Raw genomic sequence first — 22,492 nt, forward strand, 5'->3', positions numbered from 1 at the left:
TTAGTCCCATATTAGACCAAACCAATGTTAGTATTATTACTCAGTTACTTAAGATGTGAACTTTATGTGCAGGTACACCAAGATGGAGAGAAGATATGAACACCTTAGTTCATTAAATTTATTCATCATCAAAGCTATTTGAACATCTTCAATGTAAAAACAATGCCCTTCTTTACTTTCAAATCCCAGATCTAGCCCTACAAAAATGGTGGGACCGAAGAGACACTTCCTCCCACTCCTCCTCTTGTCGCTTTCCATCCTCTTCATCTTCTTCTCATATCAGTTATTACCACTCCTCTCTCCCCCACTCACCCCCAAAAAGGAAAATGTGAAAGGGTTTATGGTCAGTGCTAGTGCTGGATTGTCTGATACCTGGATTTCTTCTACTTTAAGCATTGTCTGATTGTGTTGTCTGATCTTGTTGGTGTAGATTATCCAAGAATGTTATAAGATACTCGTTTGCATGATTGTATTAGGCAAAGGAAAATCAAATTTAAATTTCAGTTTTGGAATATTTGGATTTGAATGAATTTGTGAAGAGAAAATAAGGTTGCAATTAAGTAAATCATCTTTTAGCTTGCCACATTTCTTTTTCATTTTTATTCATGAAAACAAATGGAAAAGAAACGGCGAACCTATTTATTCGATTTGTTGTTGGCTTATGGGTGAATAGAACACAGTAGCAAAATACAATTGGATTACTTTTATTTGATTTGTTGTTTGCTTATAGGTAAACACGGGAACAAACTACAAATGAATGATAGAACACGACTCTTCTTGTACCAACTAGTTGGCACTTGGAAAGAGTTCAGGGTGTGGTATGACAATCACAAGGCAAAGGGCATTAAGCCATTTCTTCATGGCATGGTACTTTATTACTTCTAAAAATTCGATTTCTGGATTTTTTTTTTCTTTTTTAATTTTGAACTTTTTACTATCTCACTCATTCCTCAGTTGAGATGATAAATTCGTGTGCAGGTGACGACAGGGTGGGATGATTCCCATATACTGTATGAAGGTTCTCTTGATTCGGATTTTTGGGATATGCAACCGTTGAGTGATCTTAAGTGGTATGATTTTTGTTTCAGAGAAGTATTTCCCGACACAGTTGTTGGGACTTGGGACCTTTGATGAACTCGGGTCTCTTCTTAATTCTGTGCAGAAACATGACACTGTTATCGTAGTGAGCCTATTTGGGGTATCCGAGCTGGCAATAAGGAACTTGTTCTGCCACTTTGAGGGGGCGTTTGTTTCACATCCTTAGGAGGGACTGGACTGGACTGGACTACAGTCCCATGTTTGATAGGTGATGGAACTAAGTTAAGTGGGACTAAAGGGGACTCGTGTGGACTAGAGGCCTCCTTAAAGGTTCTTAGCGAGGCACTCCCCAAACCATGGGACTTGCTAAGACCGGCTTCTTCCTCCTCCCTGAGAGCCCTTCTGTGAGTTCTGGGCTTCTTCCTCCTCCCTGCGAGGGTTCTTCCACCACCAAAAAATGGCCAAATTTGTTCTATCACAAACTACAGCAAGCACATAACAAACGCATTAATTCAATCTTTTCTCAGTTTTCCTACCAACCAAACAAAATTAAACCCAAAACCACATGAAATGAAAGAAATTAACCTCCAGAACTCCTCGACGGTAATGAAGGTGTAGATCGGGCCGATGGAGCTGCCCCAATCCTCCTGCTTGGACTTGGCGGACTTTGCGGCAGGGCTATTAAACCAGAAGGTCCAGGAGTGCTCCAGGGCGTGAGACTGCGGCGCAATTCCCTTCGAAGGCTTCGACGACGCCGAGTCTTGGTTGCCGACGATCTCTCCTTCTTCGGGCTCGTCGTCATCCTCCCTCGGCTTAGCGTTCGCCTCGGTCTTTAGAGGAATCACAACAGCAAAGAAAAGGAAAGGGAAAAAAAAAAGAGAACAAAAGGGGGTGATGAATGACGCTGTTTTGAGGGAGGAGAGAGTGGAAAGGAAAAGAAAAAGACGAATAGAGGGAGAGGGTCGGAGCAAAATTAGGAAGAAATGGAGATGGGTGGTTTCAGAATGAAAAAGCAAATAGACAGTGGAAGTAATAAAATATTACTAAATATGTATTAAATAATATAAAATATTAATAAAATATAAATGAAAAAATATAATATTAGAATTTGTTGTTATCCTGTTGTTTAGTCCAACACTGCATCAAACGCTTCACTGAGACAGTCCAACTTAGTCTAGTCTAACCCAGTCCAACTTAGTCCCTAAAGCTAGTCCAGTCCGAGATAGTCCGGTGCAACAAACGCACCCTGAGAGTCTAAATATATGGCACTATGTACTTGTCTGGCAAGAAGAGGATATCCGGTGATTGGTACAAACCTGTTTCTGAAGAGTGTAGAAGCTTACAAATTAATGTCTCTCCAAGATTCATATGCGGAAATGATCAAGGCCTATGTATTAAGAAAGTGTTTATGTTGAAAGATTAAATAGTGCAGGGAAATAACATAAAGAACACGCTGTTGAAATTTTGGATGATCTTCATTGATCTCAGTATATTGTATTTATACAAATTTATAGAGGGTTTACAAGCTTTGACAATTTGCATAAGGAAAGACTCTACAAATCAATATTTACATAAAATCAAGGATCTTAATAAGGTAAATGAATATGATCACGAAATCATCTATTGGACATATGATTTTGTGGCCTGATGAGCATGATTGTCTCCATCTTGTTTATCACACCCCTGAAGGAAATTTTATGAAAAACATGTTCATTTGAGCAACATCTATGGCATGCAATTAACAATTAAAGGCGGAATCATGCTTGTATGCACTCAAAAACAAAACATTACCAATGAAATTCAAAGCCTAGTAGAATGGTGAACCAAGACTCAACTCAAAACGAAGTGAGTTGAAAAACTTTATACCTTTGTTGATTCCTCTTTGCATAAGCAAAAATGATTCTCCAAGTTCCCAAAGTTGAGAACCTCTAAGTCTCCACACCAAGGTAGGACTTGAAGAAGAGATGAGTGACCTAGAGGATGTAAGATTGCTAGCTAAAATCCTCTAGGGTGGCCGGCCTCTTAGAGAGAAAGGGAGAGACATTGTGTTCTCATTTTTTTCTCTAAAAGAAACCCTAATGAAGAAAATGCTATAAAGTCATATTTATACCTACCTTCATTGGAGTGGCAAACTTGTAATAAGTCCAAAACCCACTCATTTATCAATATGGCAGGCCATAGGGTGTTATTGGGCTGTTTGGGCCTTTGTGAATATTTAGTCATTAAGTTGTCATACAACTTAAGTCAATGGGTTTGACGTTCGAAGCCCATTGGGCCTTGAGGCCCAAAACTAACCCGAGGTATTTAACGAACTTTATTCGTTTGATTAATTAACATATTAATTAATCATTGCCATAAATAATTAAACCATTTAATTATCCTTACTCATCTCCGTTGTTTCTTCAATCTCTACCTTACACGGTGTACGATGCATTAGGTTCATTTTAGTGAGGCAGTAGGCGATTAGAACTCTTTCAAATCAATTGTGAATTGAAACTTACTTTCAATTCTCCCTTTAATGTTTATACACGTTTAGGGCTTCCACAAACCATGAGTGACACCTAGCAGTATGTCATGGTTACCCAAGCTAATCAGAAGAGGTGGAGAACCTATTCAGTTTAGGATTACAATGCAATACGGTCTTTCTCTAATACAATACTCTTGACCACATTGTTTGGTTTGATAGTTTATTCATGTCTACTATCCAATGTGATTCTTTTACTTATATGATTACCTTGAATGTGATTTGGAACGATTTCCTAAATCTCATTCATACTCTGGCCGGAGATTAATCATATCATAGAGTATTCTCCCTCAAACGGTTTGAAGGTTAGAGATCCCTTGTTGCGCATTCACTTGCCTCTATGGCTAAGTGGCTTAACCCCAATTATGCCGTGGACACCTCTGACAGAGTGTCTTTGACATAGTCAAAGATCGAGGACTTAACCACAAGACAACTATGATGCCTCAAGTCAAATGACTACTTTGCATTATCCCAACCATGAGTTCTCATGTGACATGAGTATGAGAACTCCTCGTTGATCGTGTTCAGTGGACTCATTCTCTATTGAGCACCTACATGCTTGTCTTGGTGTCAATCACACCAATGACTCGAGACCAGTCACTCTCCCTGAGAGAAGACACAGCACGTACTGATCTTAACGGACTGTCAATGCCCAATTGGCAATCCTATGTTCAGGAACGTTTAGGATATGTATACGAAATAGAATGGTCTCATGAATCTAACTTCTTTAAATTACATTCTCCTAATTACATATTCCTTGGACTTATCGTTTAAGCATATAACATTTATATGAGACGGCTTAAAACAATAATCTTTGCCCTTGATATTAAACTAGATTAGTTTAACATGTGAAATGTCCGTAAAGTATCATCATATGATTGGTTTTAGGGCACATTTCCAACAATCTCCCATTTGCACTAGAGCCAATCAGCTTGGTCATCAATGATGATACCTCTTTTGTAGTCATTTCAAAAATGGCTGAGTAGTAGGCCTAGACAATGGATATCTATATGTTATCCATAGAAGCAACCTTGAGAATAACAACGTCACCATTATACATGATTCTTAATCATGTGGTTTAGTCTCTCATTTGAGTTCGGATCATGATTAGACCTTGATTCCCTGGCTTGAGCTATCGCCCCATTAGTGTCGTAGTGTCGGTACACTAAAGACACTTTCTGGTTGGAACCGAATAGAGAGTTCATAAATGAACTTTCTCATCCAAACAACATTGTTGTAAGCTTCTTTATGGCAATATATTTTGCATTGATAATGGAACACACTAAAGTCATTACTTTTAATGTTTCCATCCAAATATCTCTTTAGTCATAATAAAGAGATATCTAATTATCTCTTCATTTATAATGAAGAAACATTCAATGGTGGATTAGATTCATAATCTAATACATTTACGCTTACATTACGTTACTTTAATTCTTCCTCATTCTTGAGGAATCCATCCTTTATTATTTCTCAAATACTTAAGGATTCACTTGACAGTTGTCATGGTTCTGATCCTGGGCTTGCATTGATATCGTCTTGTCCCGATCTTGGTACAACTCATATCAACGTTTTTCATACAATATGAAATACGTAAATCGCCTTTCTGCGTATGCATAAAGAATTCTATTTACGCATTATTTCTTTGGGAGTCAAAGGGTACGTTCCCTTTGAGAATAGCTACCTCCTAGTCTCACTAGAGTTGTTCTTCTGATTGAAGTTTATCATCATATGAGAAACTTCCTAGCATCTTTTGTCTAGTATTAGGGATTGATATAATCCAATTATATCTTGAAATCTATCATTGTAGATTTCCATCTCATGTATATAGACTGTGTCTCCCATATCCATTCTATCTTTATAGAATGTTTAAAGTCATAACTTTAACGAAGAAGTATTCTTTTCATTTCCAAAATTAATATATCATATATGTGTGTGTGTATATATATATATATATATATATATTCAAATTTAGGAACATGATTAAGTCCCACTAATCTTTTGTAAACCTAGTGAACAAAAGATTCATTTACATCTTTATGAGAAATCAAACGATTTGATCTTTTCTCTCATAAGACGCTTATAGCTCCCACTAGCTTGCTAAGATTCATGATGGATGGATCTCTACAACTTACATGTCTTGTGATTCATAGTTTTAGACATATATTATCAAGACTATCTTAATAATGGTTTCGGAAACCCATATTATGTCCAAACATTGAATCACCATTTAGTTGTAGCTAGCAATCTTCGAATTAATTGAAACCAAGACTATGTCAAAGATGGTTTCTTCCAAGTCAACCATTCTCTTTGATTGTAGTCACTTTAAGCTACCAATTAGCTATAAAGGTTTCATTATTTCGGGTCAAATGGTACTTTACCATTTCCTTGAGTATATGTTATATATACACTCAATGTAGTCATAAGGATTTTCATTCTTATTTCTTTCGAATTAAGAAGTGTAACTCTATGACATAATCATAAAGTTCAAACCATTCAACTGAGACAGTTTATAAATCCTTCTTTACTACCTTGGAGCTTGTGGTATAGGAACTAGGTTGTTATATTTGTTGATCACTATCTTGTCTCTCAAAGAACCCATTCTTTGAGTTCTATCCCTCGTTCATTTGCTCTATCTTAGGCAACTCCTAGTGTAGGATTACAATGAACTACCCAACAAACAACATTTGTTAGTTGGTTTATAGAAGTGATATCCAAATGTTAATTTAAGGATACCCACAAGATAATTCTTTAAACTAGATTAGTTTAACATGTGAAATGTCCGTAAAGTATCATCATATGATTGGTTTTAGGGCACATTTCCAACAATCTCCCATTTGCACTAGAGCCAATCAGCTTGGTCATCAATGATGATACCTCTTTTGTAGTCATTTCAAAAATGGCTGAGTAGTAGGCCTAGACAATGGATATCTATATGTTATCCATAGAAGCAACCTTGAGAATAACAACGTCACCATTATACATGATTCTTAATCATGTGGTTTAGTCTCTCATTTGAGTTCGGATCATGATTAGACCTTGATTCCCTGGCTTGAGCTATCGCCCCATTAGTGTCGTAGTGTCGGTACACTAAAGACACTTTCTGGTTGGAACCGAATAGAGAGTTCATAAATGAACTTTCTCATCCAAACAACATTGTTGTAAGCTTCTTTATGGCAATATATTTTGCATTGATAATGGAACACACTAAAGTCATTACTTTTAATGTTTCCATCCAAATATCTCTTTAGTCATAATAAAGAGATATCTAATTATCTCTTCATTTATAATGAAGAAACATTCAATGGTGGATTAGATTCATAATCTAATACATTTACGCTTACATTACGTTACTTTAATTCTTCCTCATTCTTGAGGAATCCATCCTTTATTATTTCTCAAATACTTAAGGATTCACTTGACAGTTGTCATGGTTCTGATCCTGGGCTTGCATTGATATCGTCTTGTCCCGATCTTGGTACAACTCATATCAACGTTTTTCATACAATATGAAATACGTAAATCGCCTTTCTGCGTATGCATAAAGAATTCTATTTACGCATTATTTCTTTGGGAGTCAAAGGGTACGTTCCCTTTGAGAATAGCTACCTCCTAGTCTCACTAGAGTTGTTCTTCTGATTGAAGTTTATCATCATATGAGAAACTTCCTAGCATCTTTTGTCTAGTATTAGGGATTGATATAATCCAATTATATCTTGAAATCTATCATTGTAGATTTCCATCTCATGTATATAGACTGTGTCTCCCATATCCATTCTATCTTTATAGAATGTTTAAAGTCATAACTTTAACGAAGAAGTATTCTTTTCATTTCCAAAATTAATATATCATATATGTGTGTGTGTATATATATATATATATATTCAAATTTAGGAACATGATTAAGTCCCACTAATCTTTTGTAAACCTAGTGAACAAAAGATTCATTTACATCTTTATGAGAAATCAAACGATTTGATCTTTTCTCTCATAAGACGCTTATAGCTCCCACTAGCTTGCTAAGATTCATGATGGATGGATCTCTACAACTTACATGTCTTGTGATTCATAGTTTTAGACATATATTATCAAGACTATCTTAATAATGGTTTCGGAAACCCATATTATGTCCAAACATTGAATCACCATTTAGTTGTAGCTAGCAATCTTCGAATTAATTGAAACCAAGACTATGTCAAAGATGGTTTCTTCCAAGTCAACCATTCTCTTTGATTGTAGTCACTTTAAGCTACCAATTAGCTATAAAGGTTTCATTATTTCGGGTCAAATGGTACTTTACCATTTCCTTGAGTATATGTTATATATACACTCAATGTAGTCATAAGGATTTTCATTCTTATTTCTTTCGAATTAAGAAGTGTAACTCTATGACATAATCATAAAGTTCAAACCATTCAACTGAGACAGTTTATAAATCCTTCTTTACTACCTTGGAGCTTGTGGTATAGGAACTAGGTTGTTATATTTGTTGATCACTATCTTGTCTCTCAAAGAACCCATTCTTTGAGTTCTATCCCTCGTTCATTTGCTCTATCTTAGGCAACTCCTAGTGTAGGATTACAATGAACTACCCAACAAACAACATTTGTTAGTTGGTTTATAGAAGTGATATCCAAATGTTAATTTAAGGATACCCACAAGATAATTCTTTAAACAAATATTGCTTATTAGCATACAACCCCAAATCTTAACATGATTAAGATTTGTCTTTCTTTCCAACTACATCCTATGGAGTCATGAAAATTTTGGAAGATCTTCTAATTGACAATCATATTGTCTTAGAAGTATATATCCTATATATGGGTAATTGATAACATCCAACGAACTAAATCTTATTCGAGTTCATTCTTCTCTTAATGGAGAAATCCATTATCTTATGATGCTTCTTTCCTTAATATCTTTCAATGAAACTGTTCTAAAATGTTACCTTTCCTTGGATCAAATCTAAGGAGGTAAATACTTTAGACATCTTACTCATCAACTTACATTTCTTGAATTCCTTGAAACCTTTTGCAAAATATTCGGACTTGTGTTTATTCAAAATAAATGATAGTCCAACCAAGAGCGATCTTCGGTGAATGTCATACAACATGAGCAGTATTATGTTGTGGACAAGTGCCACTAACATCTAAGTGAATTAACCTCAACAACTTTGTGATTCTTTCTTCCTTTCCAAAAGAATAAAGATTCAAACATTTTGCCTCTATACAATTTCAACAAGAAGGCATAGGATCCGGATCTAACGATCCAAAGCATCTATCTATGACCAACTCGTAATTTATGTTTTAGAGGTATCACAACTCAGTTGGGATTAGTCACTACCTTGCAACCTTTTGGGTTTTAAGCATCGTTATATTCTAAACAGTTAACACTACCATATCATCTCTACTATAGAGATAATCAATTAGGTTACAATAATCTAATCATTCATTAATAAAGAACAATGTTTTGTCAAACAAAACATTCATCCATCTCTCATAGTGACGGAATTAAGTTCCTTAAAATTGGAATGTAAAGACAATCTTTAGTTTTTCCAATTTCTTTGGTAGTTCATATGAGGAAGTAAGTACGATCTGCTTTCACAGAGATCTACATTTGATTCACGTTCCGAATGTGAAGTGCTTTTTCTTCTGTCATTAATCTTCTACTTCTTATTAGCCACACTTTTACAACGATTGTAAAACATAGTTACTAATACTGAATCATACATTCAAGTAGAAGAATCAACTATTTTGAACTATTCAAGAACAATTTACAACACCTTCGAAATGTGTGTTCTTGACACTTGCAAGACATTTCTTGCAAATATCCCTTCCAATGTCCATCCTTTCATAAAGAAAGTTTGTTCCCTTGGAGTTATTTTGCCTTCTTCATTTGACTTCTCCTTTGACTACAATAGTCATGGTCCCTAAACTCCCACTATCTCTCTTGAAACTTATTTCAATTGTGTTATACACATCAAACGATTTGGAGAGCGTGTGGTTATTGTTCACTATATAGTTTACAATAAACTTAGTGAACCATTTGGATAGGGACACAAAGGTGAAGTCCTTGCCTAGTTTCCATCTCTAGAAGTGGTTTAACACTTCAACACTCAATGATTCAAAATCATCATAAGTCCATGTTGATGGACTATTTTTGTCAACCAACCATTATGTTCTAAACATAATTACAAATTTTCAAGAGTTGTTCAAGGCAACTCTCATTTCTTCATACAACAATTTGTAAGTGAAGAATCATGGCACATAAAGTGTTCATGCCCTTGTGCTTACTTCTCAAGTTCCTTGTTCATGTAACAAAGAAACAAGCACTAATGTTTGCATTAGCTAAGGGTTGTTCAAAGCAACTCTTATTTCTTCTTACAACAATTTGTAATTAAAGAATTATGACATTAAAAGTGTTGTCCTCTTTATGATAGACTTATCTAACATGTTCTTCCAATGATACATTATCAATAGGAAGATTGTGAGGATGAGATTACTTAGGTACATATACGAGCCATTATAAACAATCTATGGGATTGTAGTACCAAGTTTGGAAACTAAAGCTTTCGGCTTTTTCTTTGTCAAGTTTTGGATAGCGTTTGCAAATATATTGGTAAATAAATACACAACGAATATAAATTGATTGATTTTAAGCCATTTGATTCGGGTCTTTAAATCAAATAGCACCACCCACTATTTTTGGCAAATTCCATATCTCTCATCGGAATTCGAGAGTTTTGGAGGAAACTCTTAGTAGGGTATGGGAGACTCACCATTACCAAGCCCACCTCACAATGATATGATGTTGGCTAGCATCAATAATAATGAGAGAGTACGCTTACTCATTTGCATCTCTTGCAAGTACCCATCTTATTTGGCCTCTAGAGAATGAAGCCTCACAATGATATGATGCTGGCTCCATTGCACTTAGTTAAGTCATTCCCACCATGCAAGTTCAAGTAGGGGTTCAAGAACAACCTCACAATGATATGATGTTGATCATTCTTGTTGCCTACCTTTACAACATCATCATTCTCGTTGCCTACCTTCACAACATCATGTATGCATATAGAACTCCTTCTGAGTGTAAACACGCACTTTGTACTCCCCCATGATAGGGTGAAGTCGGTGTACGAGTCACAAACGATCGGAGCCTACCACGGTGGAAGGCCACGAAAAAGTGTTCAAAGCACTCTCACGCTTATCAACTTAATAATGGTTTGGTTGAGGGTTTTAGGTCTCATCACATATAAGCATGCATTTTAATCTTATTAAAACAATTTGGTCCTATTACAACTATTGGTCCATGTGTGATTTAGTTGTACATGATACTCCCACTATGCTTGTAAAACGGTTTTTAAAGCAAGAGTATATGGTACTACTAACATAAGGTTTGCATTCATTGATGGACTATATAGTTGCCTTAGGGCCTTAGGATGACTATGAACCTTTGATTAGATCCAACACGAGCCTAGTGTTGAATCTCGGTCTAGGGATGGTGATTGATTTTAGTTACGCATTTAATCATATTAAGGCGTGTTTTTCCTATTGGGCGTTGGACCCAACTACTCCAATTTCATGCATATCAAATAAAACAAGAAAATGAGTACTTCAAAGTAAAGAAGAGCTTATGCTCTTTTACAATATTTGATCAAAACAAATTACTTTAAAGTAAAGAAGAGCTTATGCTCTTTTACAACATTTGATCATATCAAATTACAACCAAAATCTAATCTACACATTCCCATGGTTCAAACAAATTTGAGACGGCCTTTCACATAGCTCAATTATCATAGGCTTAGGTTCATATTCACCCTTTCTTTACTTAATTAACGCTTTAACTAATTAAGCTTGAATGCAACATTTTCATTTGGTTTTTGTTTCCATAAAATTAATTTAAATGGAGCTAAATGAAATGAAAATCCAATTCTCATTTAAAGATACAAAGATATTTTGTTCTCAACTAATTTGGGCCAAATGCAATAACCTCAACTTTTTGGGCTATGTTGCAAAACACAAACTTTTGAGGTCACTTTGTAAGAACACAAAAGTCCACTACTTCATGTAATTACAACTAGAACCCAAAAATTTCATCAAATACAAAAACTTCATTAAAGGAGCGAAACAATTTGTCCTTTAGTGATTTTGGGCCTTTACGTAAAAACGTAAACTTTCAGGTCAAAGTATATATACACAAAAGTATCAAAACTTTATGTAATTACATAAAAACCCTAAAAGTACCCTATTTTAATAGGGTGGCCGGTTGGTGAGAGTGATGGTGTCATAAAAACTTATGAATTTTTCAACAAAGTGAAAGGTGATGGGTTGAAAAGGTGATGGGTTGGTTTAAAAAAGTAGGTTTCGATAAAACATGGTTCCTTGAAACAAGGAAAAGGTGTAAGTGATTGGTATGGGTATTTATTGAAAATTCAAACCATCCATCACAGACAAAAACTTTATTCAACAACCAAAACTTCTGAATCAAAATACCCCACCTTTTTGTTCTTGCCAAAAACAAAACAAGAACAATGAAGAACATCCATGAAAACCCATAAGAGCTCCATGAACATTTTTCACCCAAAGACACCCCAAAAACTCTCAAACTTAAGGGAAATAAGATATTACCATACTAGGGTACTTAGGGGTTCCTAATGTCACTTTAAAACACTTTTAACAAGACAAACATGAACCAAAAAATCCACCCTTTGGATTTGGCCGAATTTCCCCAAAAACATGGCACCAAATTTTAGCTCCAAAATTCATGCTCATATGAACTACATCTACAACATTTGAGATGACAAATTTTCTAACAAAATTTACATTCAAAGAAGCAAGAATAAAGCTTGTAACAATTACAACATTCAAATAAAAGACTATGAACTACAAAACCCAAAAGGATTCACCAACTACTAGACCTAGGCTCCGATACCACTTGAAGGAAATTTTGTGAAAAACATGTTTATTTGAGCAACATCTATGGCATGCAATTAACAATTAAAGGCAGAATCATGCTTGTATGCACTCAAAAACAAAACATTACCCATGAAATTCAAAGCCTAGTAGAATGGTGAACCAAGACTCAACTCAAAACAAAGTGAGTTGAGAAACTTTATACCTTTGTTGATTCCTCTTTGCATAAGCAAAGGCTAATCACCCAAGGAGAGGGCCTTGATTCTTGCTTATTAGCTCCATGGATTTCTTGGATGAAGATGGTTGAAAGGATTCTCCAAGTTCCCAAAGTTGAGAACCTCTAAGTCTCCACACCAAGGTAGGACTTGAAGAAGAGATGAGTGACCTAGAGGATGTAAGATTGCTAGCTAAAATCCTCTAGGGTGGCCGACCTCTTAGAGAGAAAGGGAGAGACATTGTGTTCTCATCTTTTCTCTAAAAGAAACCCTAATGAAGAAAAGGCTATAAAGTCATACTTATACCTACCTTCATTGGAGTGGCAAACTTGTAATAAGTCCAAAACCCACTCCTTTATCAATATGGCCGGCCATAGGGTGTTATTGGGCTGTTTAGGCCTTTGTGAATATTTCGTCATTAAGTTGTCATACAACTTAAGTCAATGGGCTTGACGTTCGAAGCCCATTGGGCCTTGAGGCCCAAAATTAACCCTAGGTCTTTAACGAACTTTATTCGTTTGATTAATTAACATATTAATTAATCATTGCCATAAATAATTAAACCATTTAATTATCCTTACTCATCTCCGTTGTTTCTTCAATCTCTACCTTACACGGTGTACGATCCATTAGGTTCCTTTTAGCGAGGCAGTAGGCGATTAGAACTCTTTCAAATCGATTGTGAATTGAAACTTACTTTCAATTCTCCTTTTAGTGTTTATACACGTTTAGGGCTTCCACAAACCATGAGTGACACCTAGCAGTATGTCATGGTTACCCAAGCTAATCAGAAGAGGTGGAGAACCTATTTAGTTTAGGATTACAATGCAATACGGTCTTTCTCTAATACAATACTCTTGACCACATTGTTTGGTTTGATAATTTATTCATGTCTACTATCCAATGTGATTCTTTTACTTATATGATTACCTTGAATGTGATTTGGAACGATTTCCTAAATCTCATTCATACTCTGGCCAGAGATTCTTAATCATATCATAGAGTATTCTCCCTCAAACGGTTTGAAGGTTAGAGATCCCTTGTTGTGCATTCACTTGCCTCTATGGCTAAATGGCTTAACCCCAACTATGTCGTGGACACTTCTGACAGAATGACTTTGACATAGTCAAAGATCAATGACTTAACCACAAGACAACTATGATGCCTCAGGTCAAATGACTACTTTGCATTATCCCAACCATGAGTTCTCATGTGACATGAGTATGAGAACTCCTCGTTGATCGTGTTCAGTGGACTTATTCTCTATTGAGCACCTACATGCTTGTCTTGGTGTCAATCACACCAATGACTCGAGACCAGTCACTCTCCCTGAGAGAAGACACAACACGTACTGATCTTAACGGACTGTCAATGCCCAATTGGCAATCCTATAATCAGGAACGTTTAGGATATGTATACGAAAGAGAATGGTCTCATGAATCTAACTTCTTTAAATTACATTCTCCTAATTACATATTCATTGGACTTATCGTTTAAGCATATAACATTTATATGAGACGACTTAAAACAATAATTTTTGCCCTTGATATTAAACTAGATTAGTTTAACATGTGAAATGTCCGTAAAGTATCATCATATGATTGGTTTTAGGGCACATTTCCAACAACCTCCGCAAGCTGACGGGGTGAAAAAGCACTAGAAGCTTGGAAAAAAGATAGCGAAAGCGAGTAACGGACAAGCCTTTGGTGAAGATGTCAACAATCTGATCATGTGTCGAAAGATAAAGAACTTTCAGCTTGTTAAGAACAACCTTTTCACGAACATAGTGATAATCTACCTCAACATGACGAGTGCGGGCATGAAATACAAGATTGGAGGCTAAAGATATTGCGTTAATGTTATCACAATGGACTTTTAGACAGTACAGTAGAAGTCGAAGATCATGAAAAAGCTTACAAAACCAGGATATCGCAGCGGCAGTGTAGGCAAGCTGGTGGTACTCCGCTTCAATACTAGAACAAGAAACACCACCCTGTTTCTTAGAGCTCCAAGGGACAAGGTTAGAACCAATATAAATGCAATATCCACCAGTGGAACGTCGGTCATCAGGATCACCGACATAGTCGGCATCAGAATAGGCAGTGAGAAAAATGGAGCTAGGTTTGTATGTAATACCGTGAGAAAGAGTACCGACTAGATATCGTAGGATACGCTTGACTGCTAACCAATGGTAAGAGGTAGGTTGATGCATAAATTGGCAAACTTGATTAATTGCAAACGCAATGTCAGGACGTGTGAGAGTGAGATATTGGAAAGCACCAACAAACTTCTGTATGCCATGGGATTCGGAAGAGGGTCGTCATCTTGAAGGCTAAGTCTTCGACCGCTGACAGCGGGGGTATGAACAGGTTTAGCTGCTGCCATTTTCGTTCGTGATAGAAGATCCTGCACATATTTATGTTGAGAAAGAGATAAGCCATCTGAGGTTCGAACAATCTCCATGCCAAGAAAATAATGAGCGGGGCCTAAATCCTTCATAGAGAATCGACGGCCTAAGTCGACAATCAACTGTGTAATATGAGACATGTCATTTCCTGTGATCAAAATATCATCGACATAGATAAGCAAATAAATGCGTATAGATCCAAGAAGATAAATGAAAAGAGATGTGTCGGCCTGGGATGGAGTGAAACCCAAATCCTCTAAGTGAGAAGAGAAACATTGAAACCATGCCCGAGGGGCTTGTTTAAGACCATAGAGAGACCGCTGAAGTTTACAAACATGATCAGGGAATTGGGAATCCACAAAATCACTTGGCTGGAGCATATAGATGTCTTCAGATAAAAAACCATGTAGAAATGCATTTTGAATATCAAGCTGACGAACAGGCCACCGAAACTGAACAGAAAGAACGAGGATGAGACGAATGGTGGAATGGTTGACTACGGGACTGAAAGTTTCTCCGTAATCGAGTCCCGGTTGCTGATGGAACCCATTGGCAACAAGGTGGGCTTTGAATCGTTGGATAGAGCCATCAGAGTTCCTCTTAATACAGAAAACCCATTTATTTGGCAAAATGTTCATTAAACAAGTACGGGGAACAAGAACCTAAGTGCCAACTCGTTGAAGAACATTGAATTCATCTGTCATTACTTAACGCCACTCAGGAAATTTATTTGCTTGACTGAAACAAGTAGGCTCAAAGAAAACATTAGTAGATACAGAAGCATCCGCATAATGAGCATATTTGGAATTGGACTTAAGACCAGCAGATTTACTCTGAGTCACCATAGAATGAGCATTCATCTCTCTTACCGAAGACGTGGCGGGTACAGATGGGTGTCTTGAAGAAATTGGAGGAACAGGTTCAGAGGCTGGAGAGCGAGAACTTTTACGGTGATAAACTTGTAAGGAGGCAGGTGTAGGTTGTTGCGATGAGGGAACAGGAGGTGCGGGTTGAGTGGTAGTGGATGAGGTGGGCATCGAGGAAGGGGGATTAGGTAGGGGTGGGGTATGATGTATGATGTTGGATTGCACCGGTTGGGTTATGGTGGGGTGCATTGCTTGGGGGGTGGGGGAAGAGGTTGGCATCTGGGTAATGTGTTTAGGAAGGGGTGACGTGTGCTGGGTTGTGTGTGTGGGTAGGGACCCAATAATTTCAAGTACGGAATCAGGGGACGAATATATCTTGTGGGAGGCAAAAGTAGAGGATAACTCAGAAAATGGAAAATTTAACTCATCAAAAAGAACATGGCGTGACAAAAAAATTCGGTTGGTTGAAATATCTAAGCATCTATACCCTTGATAATTCAAAGAGTACCGTAAGAACACACATTTGGTAGAATGATAACGTAGTTTATTATTATTATAGGACGCAAGTATGGAAAACATGCACAACCAAATGTTTTTAAAACGGTATAATAAGGTTCTTTGCCAAATAGTTTTTGAAAAGGAGTATCATAATCTAAAACTTTGGAAGGAAGACGGTTTATTAAGTATACCGTAGTGTGCATTGCCTCGGCCCAATAAGCAGGAGGCATCGACGCTTGGGCCATCAAGGTGAGCCCATTGTCGACAATGTGGCGATGCTTACGCTCCGCCAAACCATTTTGCTCGGGATGGTGAGGACAAGAAAGACGATGATGAATCCCATGTTGAGTGAAAAAAAAATTAAATTGAGTACTAGTATATTCACCCCCCCCCCATCCGATTGAAACATTTTAATTTTAGTAGAAAATTGATTCTCAACCATAGTCTTAAACGAAACAAAGATGGAGTAAACTTCAGATTTTATGCGCATTGGAAAAATCCAAGAATAACGAAAATAATTGTCAACAAATAAAACATAATATTTATAACCACTAATGGATACATTTGAAGCATTCCACACATCAGAATGAATGAGTTCAAGAGGATGAGATGTAACGGACAAGGATGGAGAAAAAGGAAGTTTAATACTTTGGCCCAAAGGGCATGAATGACAAAAAAAAATTATTCATAGAGATTTTGCCAGATGAAGGCAATTTATTTCGAGAAAATAAAAATTGAAAAACTTGAGAGGAGGGATGACCAAGACGAGAATGCCAAATATTGCCACCAACATGAACACCTAGCATTGCTACACAACCATGAAAATCTTTTGATGATGAGTGAATTGGAAAAACACCATCTCTACTCTTGCCCCAAAAAAGAATCTTCCCCGTCACCGAATCCTGTACAAAGAAATAATCAGGAAATAAGGTAATGAAGCATACATTATCTTTCATAAATTGATAGGCAGAGACAATGGAAGTTAAAGCATTAGGGTAGTGGAGGACATCTTGCAGTTTAAAAGTGAGGTTATTTGATGATAAGGTTGAGTTACCGATGTGACTAATTGGCAAACCTGTTCCACCAAGCACACCACCAACAGAATCATTGCCACGATATTCTCGAGTAAGAGTGAGTTTGCCCAAGTCATTGGTGATGTGAGAATTACCACCAGAATCTAAAAGCTAAGGTTTGTCGGATTGAGCAGCTTGAGTCACCATAGCCATAAGACGCTTAGATGGAATACGCCATTCATACGCTAGATTCATACAATTGAAACAATCAATTGCAAGATGCCCAAGACCACCACAAATTTGACACTTGATGCGTGACTCACCAAAGTTGGAAGAAGATGATCCATTATGCTGATTTGGGGTTGGGCCTAAAAGACCTGCAACTTGCTGACCATGATTAGAATTTCTAGAGGTATTAGGATTGCCTCGATAGAAGCCACCATTACGTTCACCACGGTTAAAATTCCAAGAGGCATTAGAGTTGCCTCGATAGGAGCCACCCCCGCAAATGGAGCGGCCATCGTTACGATTAGAGAAGGACCGACCACCCCCGCGAGAGGAATCGCGATTGCAGGAAGCCGCCATAGCTTGAACAGAGTGATCAACAACAGGAGTTGGATCAGCAAAGCAAAGCTCGACAGAGAGGAGAAAGGCTTCCAAATAAACATAAGACACTAGGGTTTCACGAGCTTGGGCAGCAACAACGGTGTTTTCGAACTTGGGTCCAACATTGGACATGATTACAGAAACAAGATCAGTATCAGTGATTGGCGAACCAGCAAACGCCAAAATGTCAACAAGAAAGTTGATGCGATCTAGGTAGTTAGCAATGGAAGAATCGCCACGCTTGGTTTGGAAGAAGGAGGTACGAAGTTGAGTGATGTGACTCTGATTTGGAAGCATATCGGTGCTGTAAAGCAGCCCAGACATCACGAACAGATTGGTGGCGAGCAGTTGCAAAAAGAGCCTGAAGGCTAAGAGACCCATTGATCCAAGAAAGGACCAACTAATCTTTCTGAATCCAATCCTCATAATCATGATTGACAGTGGTGGTAAGTTGTCCAGCATCATCCTTGAGAAAAAGGGGAGGACATTCTGAAGAACCATCAATAAAGTGCATCAGACGATGACTTTTGATAACCGGTACAATCTGAGCAAGCCAGATAGGGTAGTTGATGGTATCAAGTTTGATAGTGATGACATGGGAAGCATTAGGGAAAGTGGAAGGTTCAGCAGAAGAGGGAGTCTTGGTAGTGGCAGCCATTAGGAGACAGTAGAGAAGAGAAAAAAAATTGGACGATTAGTCAAGGGCTATATTATACCATGAAAGATTAAACAGTGCAGGGAAATAACATAAAGAACACGCACAAGTTTTTGTTGAAATTTTGGATGATCTTCATTGATCTCAGTATATTGTATTTATACAGATTTACAGAGGGTTTACAATCTTTGACAATTTGCATAAGGAAAGATTCTACAAATCAATATTTACATAAAATCAGGGATCTTAATAAGGTAAATGAATATGATCACGAAATCATCTATTGGACAGATGATTTCGTGGCCTGATGAGCATGATTGTCTCCATCTTGTCTATCACACAAGATGGAGACAATCATGCTCATCATATGTTACACCCCATCCCCCATTTTATTTAAAAATGGTTTTTAGTTTTTAATTGGTGAGCCTAAGGGGCCCACCCCTGATTTTTTGTCCCCCCCCCTCGAGTCTTTCTTATCTCTTCCTTTTCAGTCCTCTCTTTCTTCCCTTTCCCCGTGCTCCCTCTCTCTAAACACTCTCTTTTATCTCTCCAGCGTCGAGAAGGAAACCACCATCACCCACTCCATTTTCAACCAAACCAAAACCCAAAAATCTGAACCTCAAACCTTTGGGACATGGCGAATCCACCTGCAGCCTTGCATGTGTCATCAAAGCACTTCTATGTGCTCGACCATTAACGCAGAGAGCTTGAGCTCTCTCGAACTCCATCTCAGGTATGGTTTAATCCCTCTCTTGATTAGTGTGGGTTATAATCTGGTCTGTGATGCGTGTTTATGTCAAAAATCTAAGGGTTTAAACCCTGTTTTGAATATGTGCATGCATGCCACCCCCAGTGACGAATTCCAGTGAATGTCGTTGAGTTTGAAGCAAGCTGCTGACTGCCTTGTTTTGTTTTAGCTCAATTTTGGCTTTTGTTGTGTGCTTGGGCTAACCTAAGCTTGAAATTGTGGGACTAACTCTCTGCATGCACCCATACTCCCTATCTCAGTCTCCGACTGTGAAACCCGAGCATTTTTTGACGAGTTCGAAGGTGTGGGCACTCGAACTCCTTTGAATTCTATCACTTGTAATTAATTACCTTGTTGTTTGCTGGTAGTGCCGTGTGTGGGTGTGCAGCGGTATGAACTGCAATGTGTGTGTGTGTGTGTGTGTTAACTGTGTATGTGTGTGTTGTTGTGTATGGGTGTGTGCGTGTACAATGTGTGTGTGTTTCCGTGTGGGTGTGTGCGTGTATGGTGAGTGTGTGTGGTGCACGTGTGTATATGTGTGTTGTGCCGTGCGTGTGTGTGGGTGTGTGAGTGTACTGTGTGTGCGTATATGTGTGCATGTGTGTGCATGTGTGATGTGCATGCATGTGTGTGTGTGTGTGCTGGCGTGTGTGTATGTGTGTTGTGTGGGTTTGGGCTCAAGCCCAAACCACCCCCTTTTTGTTCCTAAACTATCCAAACCCAAAACCCAATAGGTCCTAACCTTATTTAACCTAAACCTAAACCCTAATCCGGATCCAAACCCAAGACCCATTTCCATTTCTTGAAATTCTATATTTGGGTAGTTTGATAAATTGTATATTTTTATGCTTAGGTGAAGTTGCTAGTGGGGATTTCCTTAATCATTTTCCGCACAACTCTGCTGTTATGAAGTATCTGTGAGTGGACCCCTTCTAAAATTTGCATAATTTTATAGTTTATTTGCATAAACGAAATGCATGCCTTATGACTTTATGAACTAATTTTATGTTAAACATGTTTACTGGAATGTGGATTATCGTCTCGTTATTTTGTAAGGAATTAATTGTTGGCCTATATTGAGCTATATTTTAATATATCGTATTTTCTATAAAAACCATGAACTGGTAGACTATCTGATGGATGACGATAGGTTGCTAGAACATGTTTTAGAAACCCCTCTTTATAGTATAGACGATGGATGACTTTATACTATGAAGTGGTTATTTATGAGGGGCGTAACTATTTGTGTATACCTAGTGGACATTATGCCGCATGGGGTGAGGATCTGGTGTTGGCAGATAGGCCGAGAGAAATAATCCCTAGCTACGGGCTGAGGGACACGGAGCATGCATTAGGCCGGGAGTTGGTAATCTCTTGCTACGGGCGCAGAGACCACAGTGCTAGCATAGGGCCGGGAGTTATATTTATTCAGTGATCTTACTAGCAGTACTACATCGAGTTACGAGACGATCTGTGAGACGTTTGATATTTTGATTTCCAAGATATGTATTTTGAGATGTTTTTGGCATGCTAGGGTTTTCAGTAAAACTATCACTTATTATGCTAGTAGTTTTCTTTATATAAACTGTAGAGGTTAGTATCTTGATAACTGTTTTATTATTATCGTATATATGAACTTGGTCCACTCATCTTTGTTTTGCGCCCCCATTCAGGTCTTAGAAACGAGGACTACGACACAACGTACGAGGCATTCCCCTACCAGTAGCAGTCTATCACTCACTTGTGTGATATCTTATAATGATTTTTCCTTTTGTGATCTTGAATTAGAACGTATTCTGTGCACTCTAGACATTTCCTTAAACTTTGTTTATTACCTTTAGATTCTAATGATTATTCATGAATATTTCCTCCTAATCATTACTCTTGTATTAAAAAAAATGGCTTTCATCACCCTCGGATGTCGGCCAGCATGTGCCTATTCGGGTATTCAGGGAATATCGGGGTCGGGACATGTCAGTTTAGAATCTAGGTACAATGCCTGGGTGGTGGACGTGAACATGCTTCCTGTCAGTAGTGACCTTTTTGTTGAGTCTGATCCCTCATACGATTTCTACACAGGGAAGAGCTCGAAACTTTTCTTTGCCAGTAGATCTTTCGCTCAGAATATTGATGGTGATGATTTTATATCCAAATTTGCAACGATGGTGAACTCGTTGCTAGTTAAAAGGCAGAGCATAAGTTTTGGTTTCATAATGACAAAGCTTTTGGAACAGAAGGGTGTGAAGGTCAAGAGTCTCGACGAGACAAGCTACGGTCTCAAGATCGATTACAGTAATGTTAATTAATCTTTGGGGGATGGAAAACAGATGGTATTTTGGTGATATGGCTTCAGATTAAGTTCAGAAGCGGCTTTAAGAATTGCGTATTTGGATTGTAAATGATGACTTGTCTTGGAAGGCTGTTGTTTGTCATCAGTCATAGCATCTGATCTGATATTATACACATTATCTTGATTTCATTGTAACCTATACGTAGCCATTTGCTTTTTGGTTCTGTTTAAGTTCTTAATTGTCTTGTGCCCAATTTTTTCTCACATGATTTTCATTTGCCAAGTTTTCTACGATTTAGATGTAAGCATCCCTAGTTGAAAGGCAAAGATGAACAAAGAAATACTTCGGTCACAAATCTTGAAGATTCATATGCACTTTATGGGAGTGTATATTTTAGACTTTTTATTTATTTATTCAAAGGATGACTAAAACTTAGAGACCGAAAGCCATGAACCTCACCATACAAAAACAAAAAATAAATAAATAAATAAAAAAACCTAATTTCACCCAACATGCAAATTGTGGATGTAAAGAGATTAGGTGGTGAGCATCACTACCATGTTAAAAGATTGTCATGTGTTACGAGACTAGATGGTATATTGAATTGTAGTAATTCCTAAATTCACTTATCAAAAATTCAACATAGTCACAGTGAGTATCGAAAAAAGAGAAAATCTTATGTGGTGTTGTTCATGTCGCAAGACTTGTTAAATGAA

General features: G+C 37.5%; 1 protein-coding gene and 1 pseudogene across 1 annotated transcript; one reads left to right on the forward strand and one right to left on the reverse strand.

Annotated features, from left to right (window-relative positions):
• The first annotated feature begins 205 nt into the window (after nucleotides 1–205).
• LOC126609205 (uncharacterized) lies at nucleotides 206–21,927 on the forward strand (annotated as a pseudogene).
• On the reverse strand, nucleotides 1,275–2,051 carry LOC126608107 (uncharacterized). The gene is made up of 2 exons (XM_050275884.1): nucleotides 1,624–2,051; nucleotides 1,275–1,520 (listed from the first exon to the last, which is right to left on the reverse strand). Exons 1-2 carry the CDS (start codon nucleotides 1,838–1,840, stop codon nucleotides 1,405–1,407), a joined length of 333 nt encoding a protein of 110 aa, XP_050131841.1. The 5' UTR covers nucleotides 1,841–2,051; the 3' UTR covers nucleotides 1,275–1,404.
• Nucleotides 21,928–22,492: the final 565 nt, after the last annotated feature.

Source organism: Malus sylvestris, chromosome 16, assembly GCF_916048215.2.
Source record: "Malus sylvestris chromosome 16, drMalSylv7.2, whole genome shotgun sequence".
Lineage (NCBI taxonomy): Eukaryota > Viridiplantae > Streptophyta > Magnoliopsida > Rosales > Rosaceae > Malus > Malus sylvestris.

Coding starts and splice junctions, on each gene's coding strand:
- LOC126608107 (XM_050275884.1), bottom strand. CDS start 1,840: ATGACGACGAGCCCGAAGAAGGAGAGATCGTCGGCAACCAAGACTCGG. Junction 1,521..1,623: donor ACCGTCGAGGAGTTCTGGAG/GTTAATTTCTTT, acceptor TGCTTGCTGTAG/TTTGTGATAGAACAAATTTG.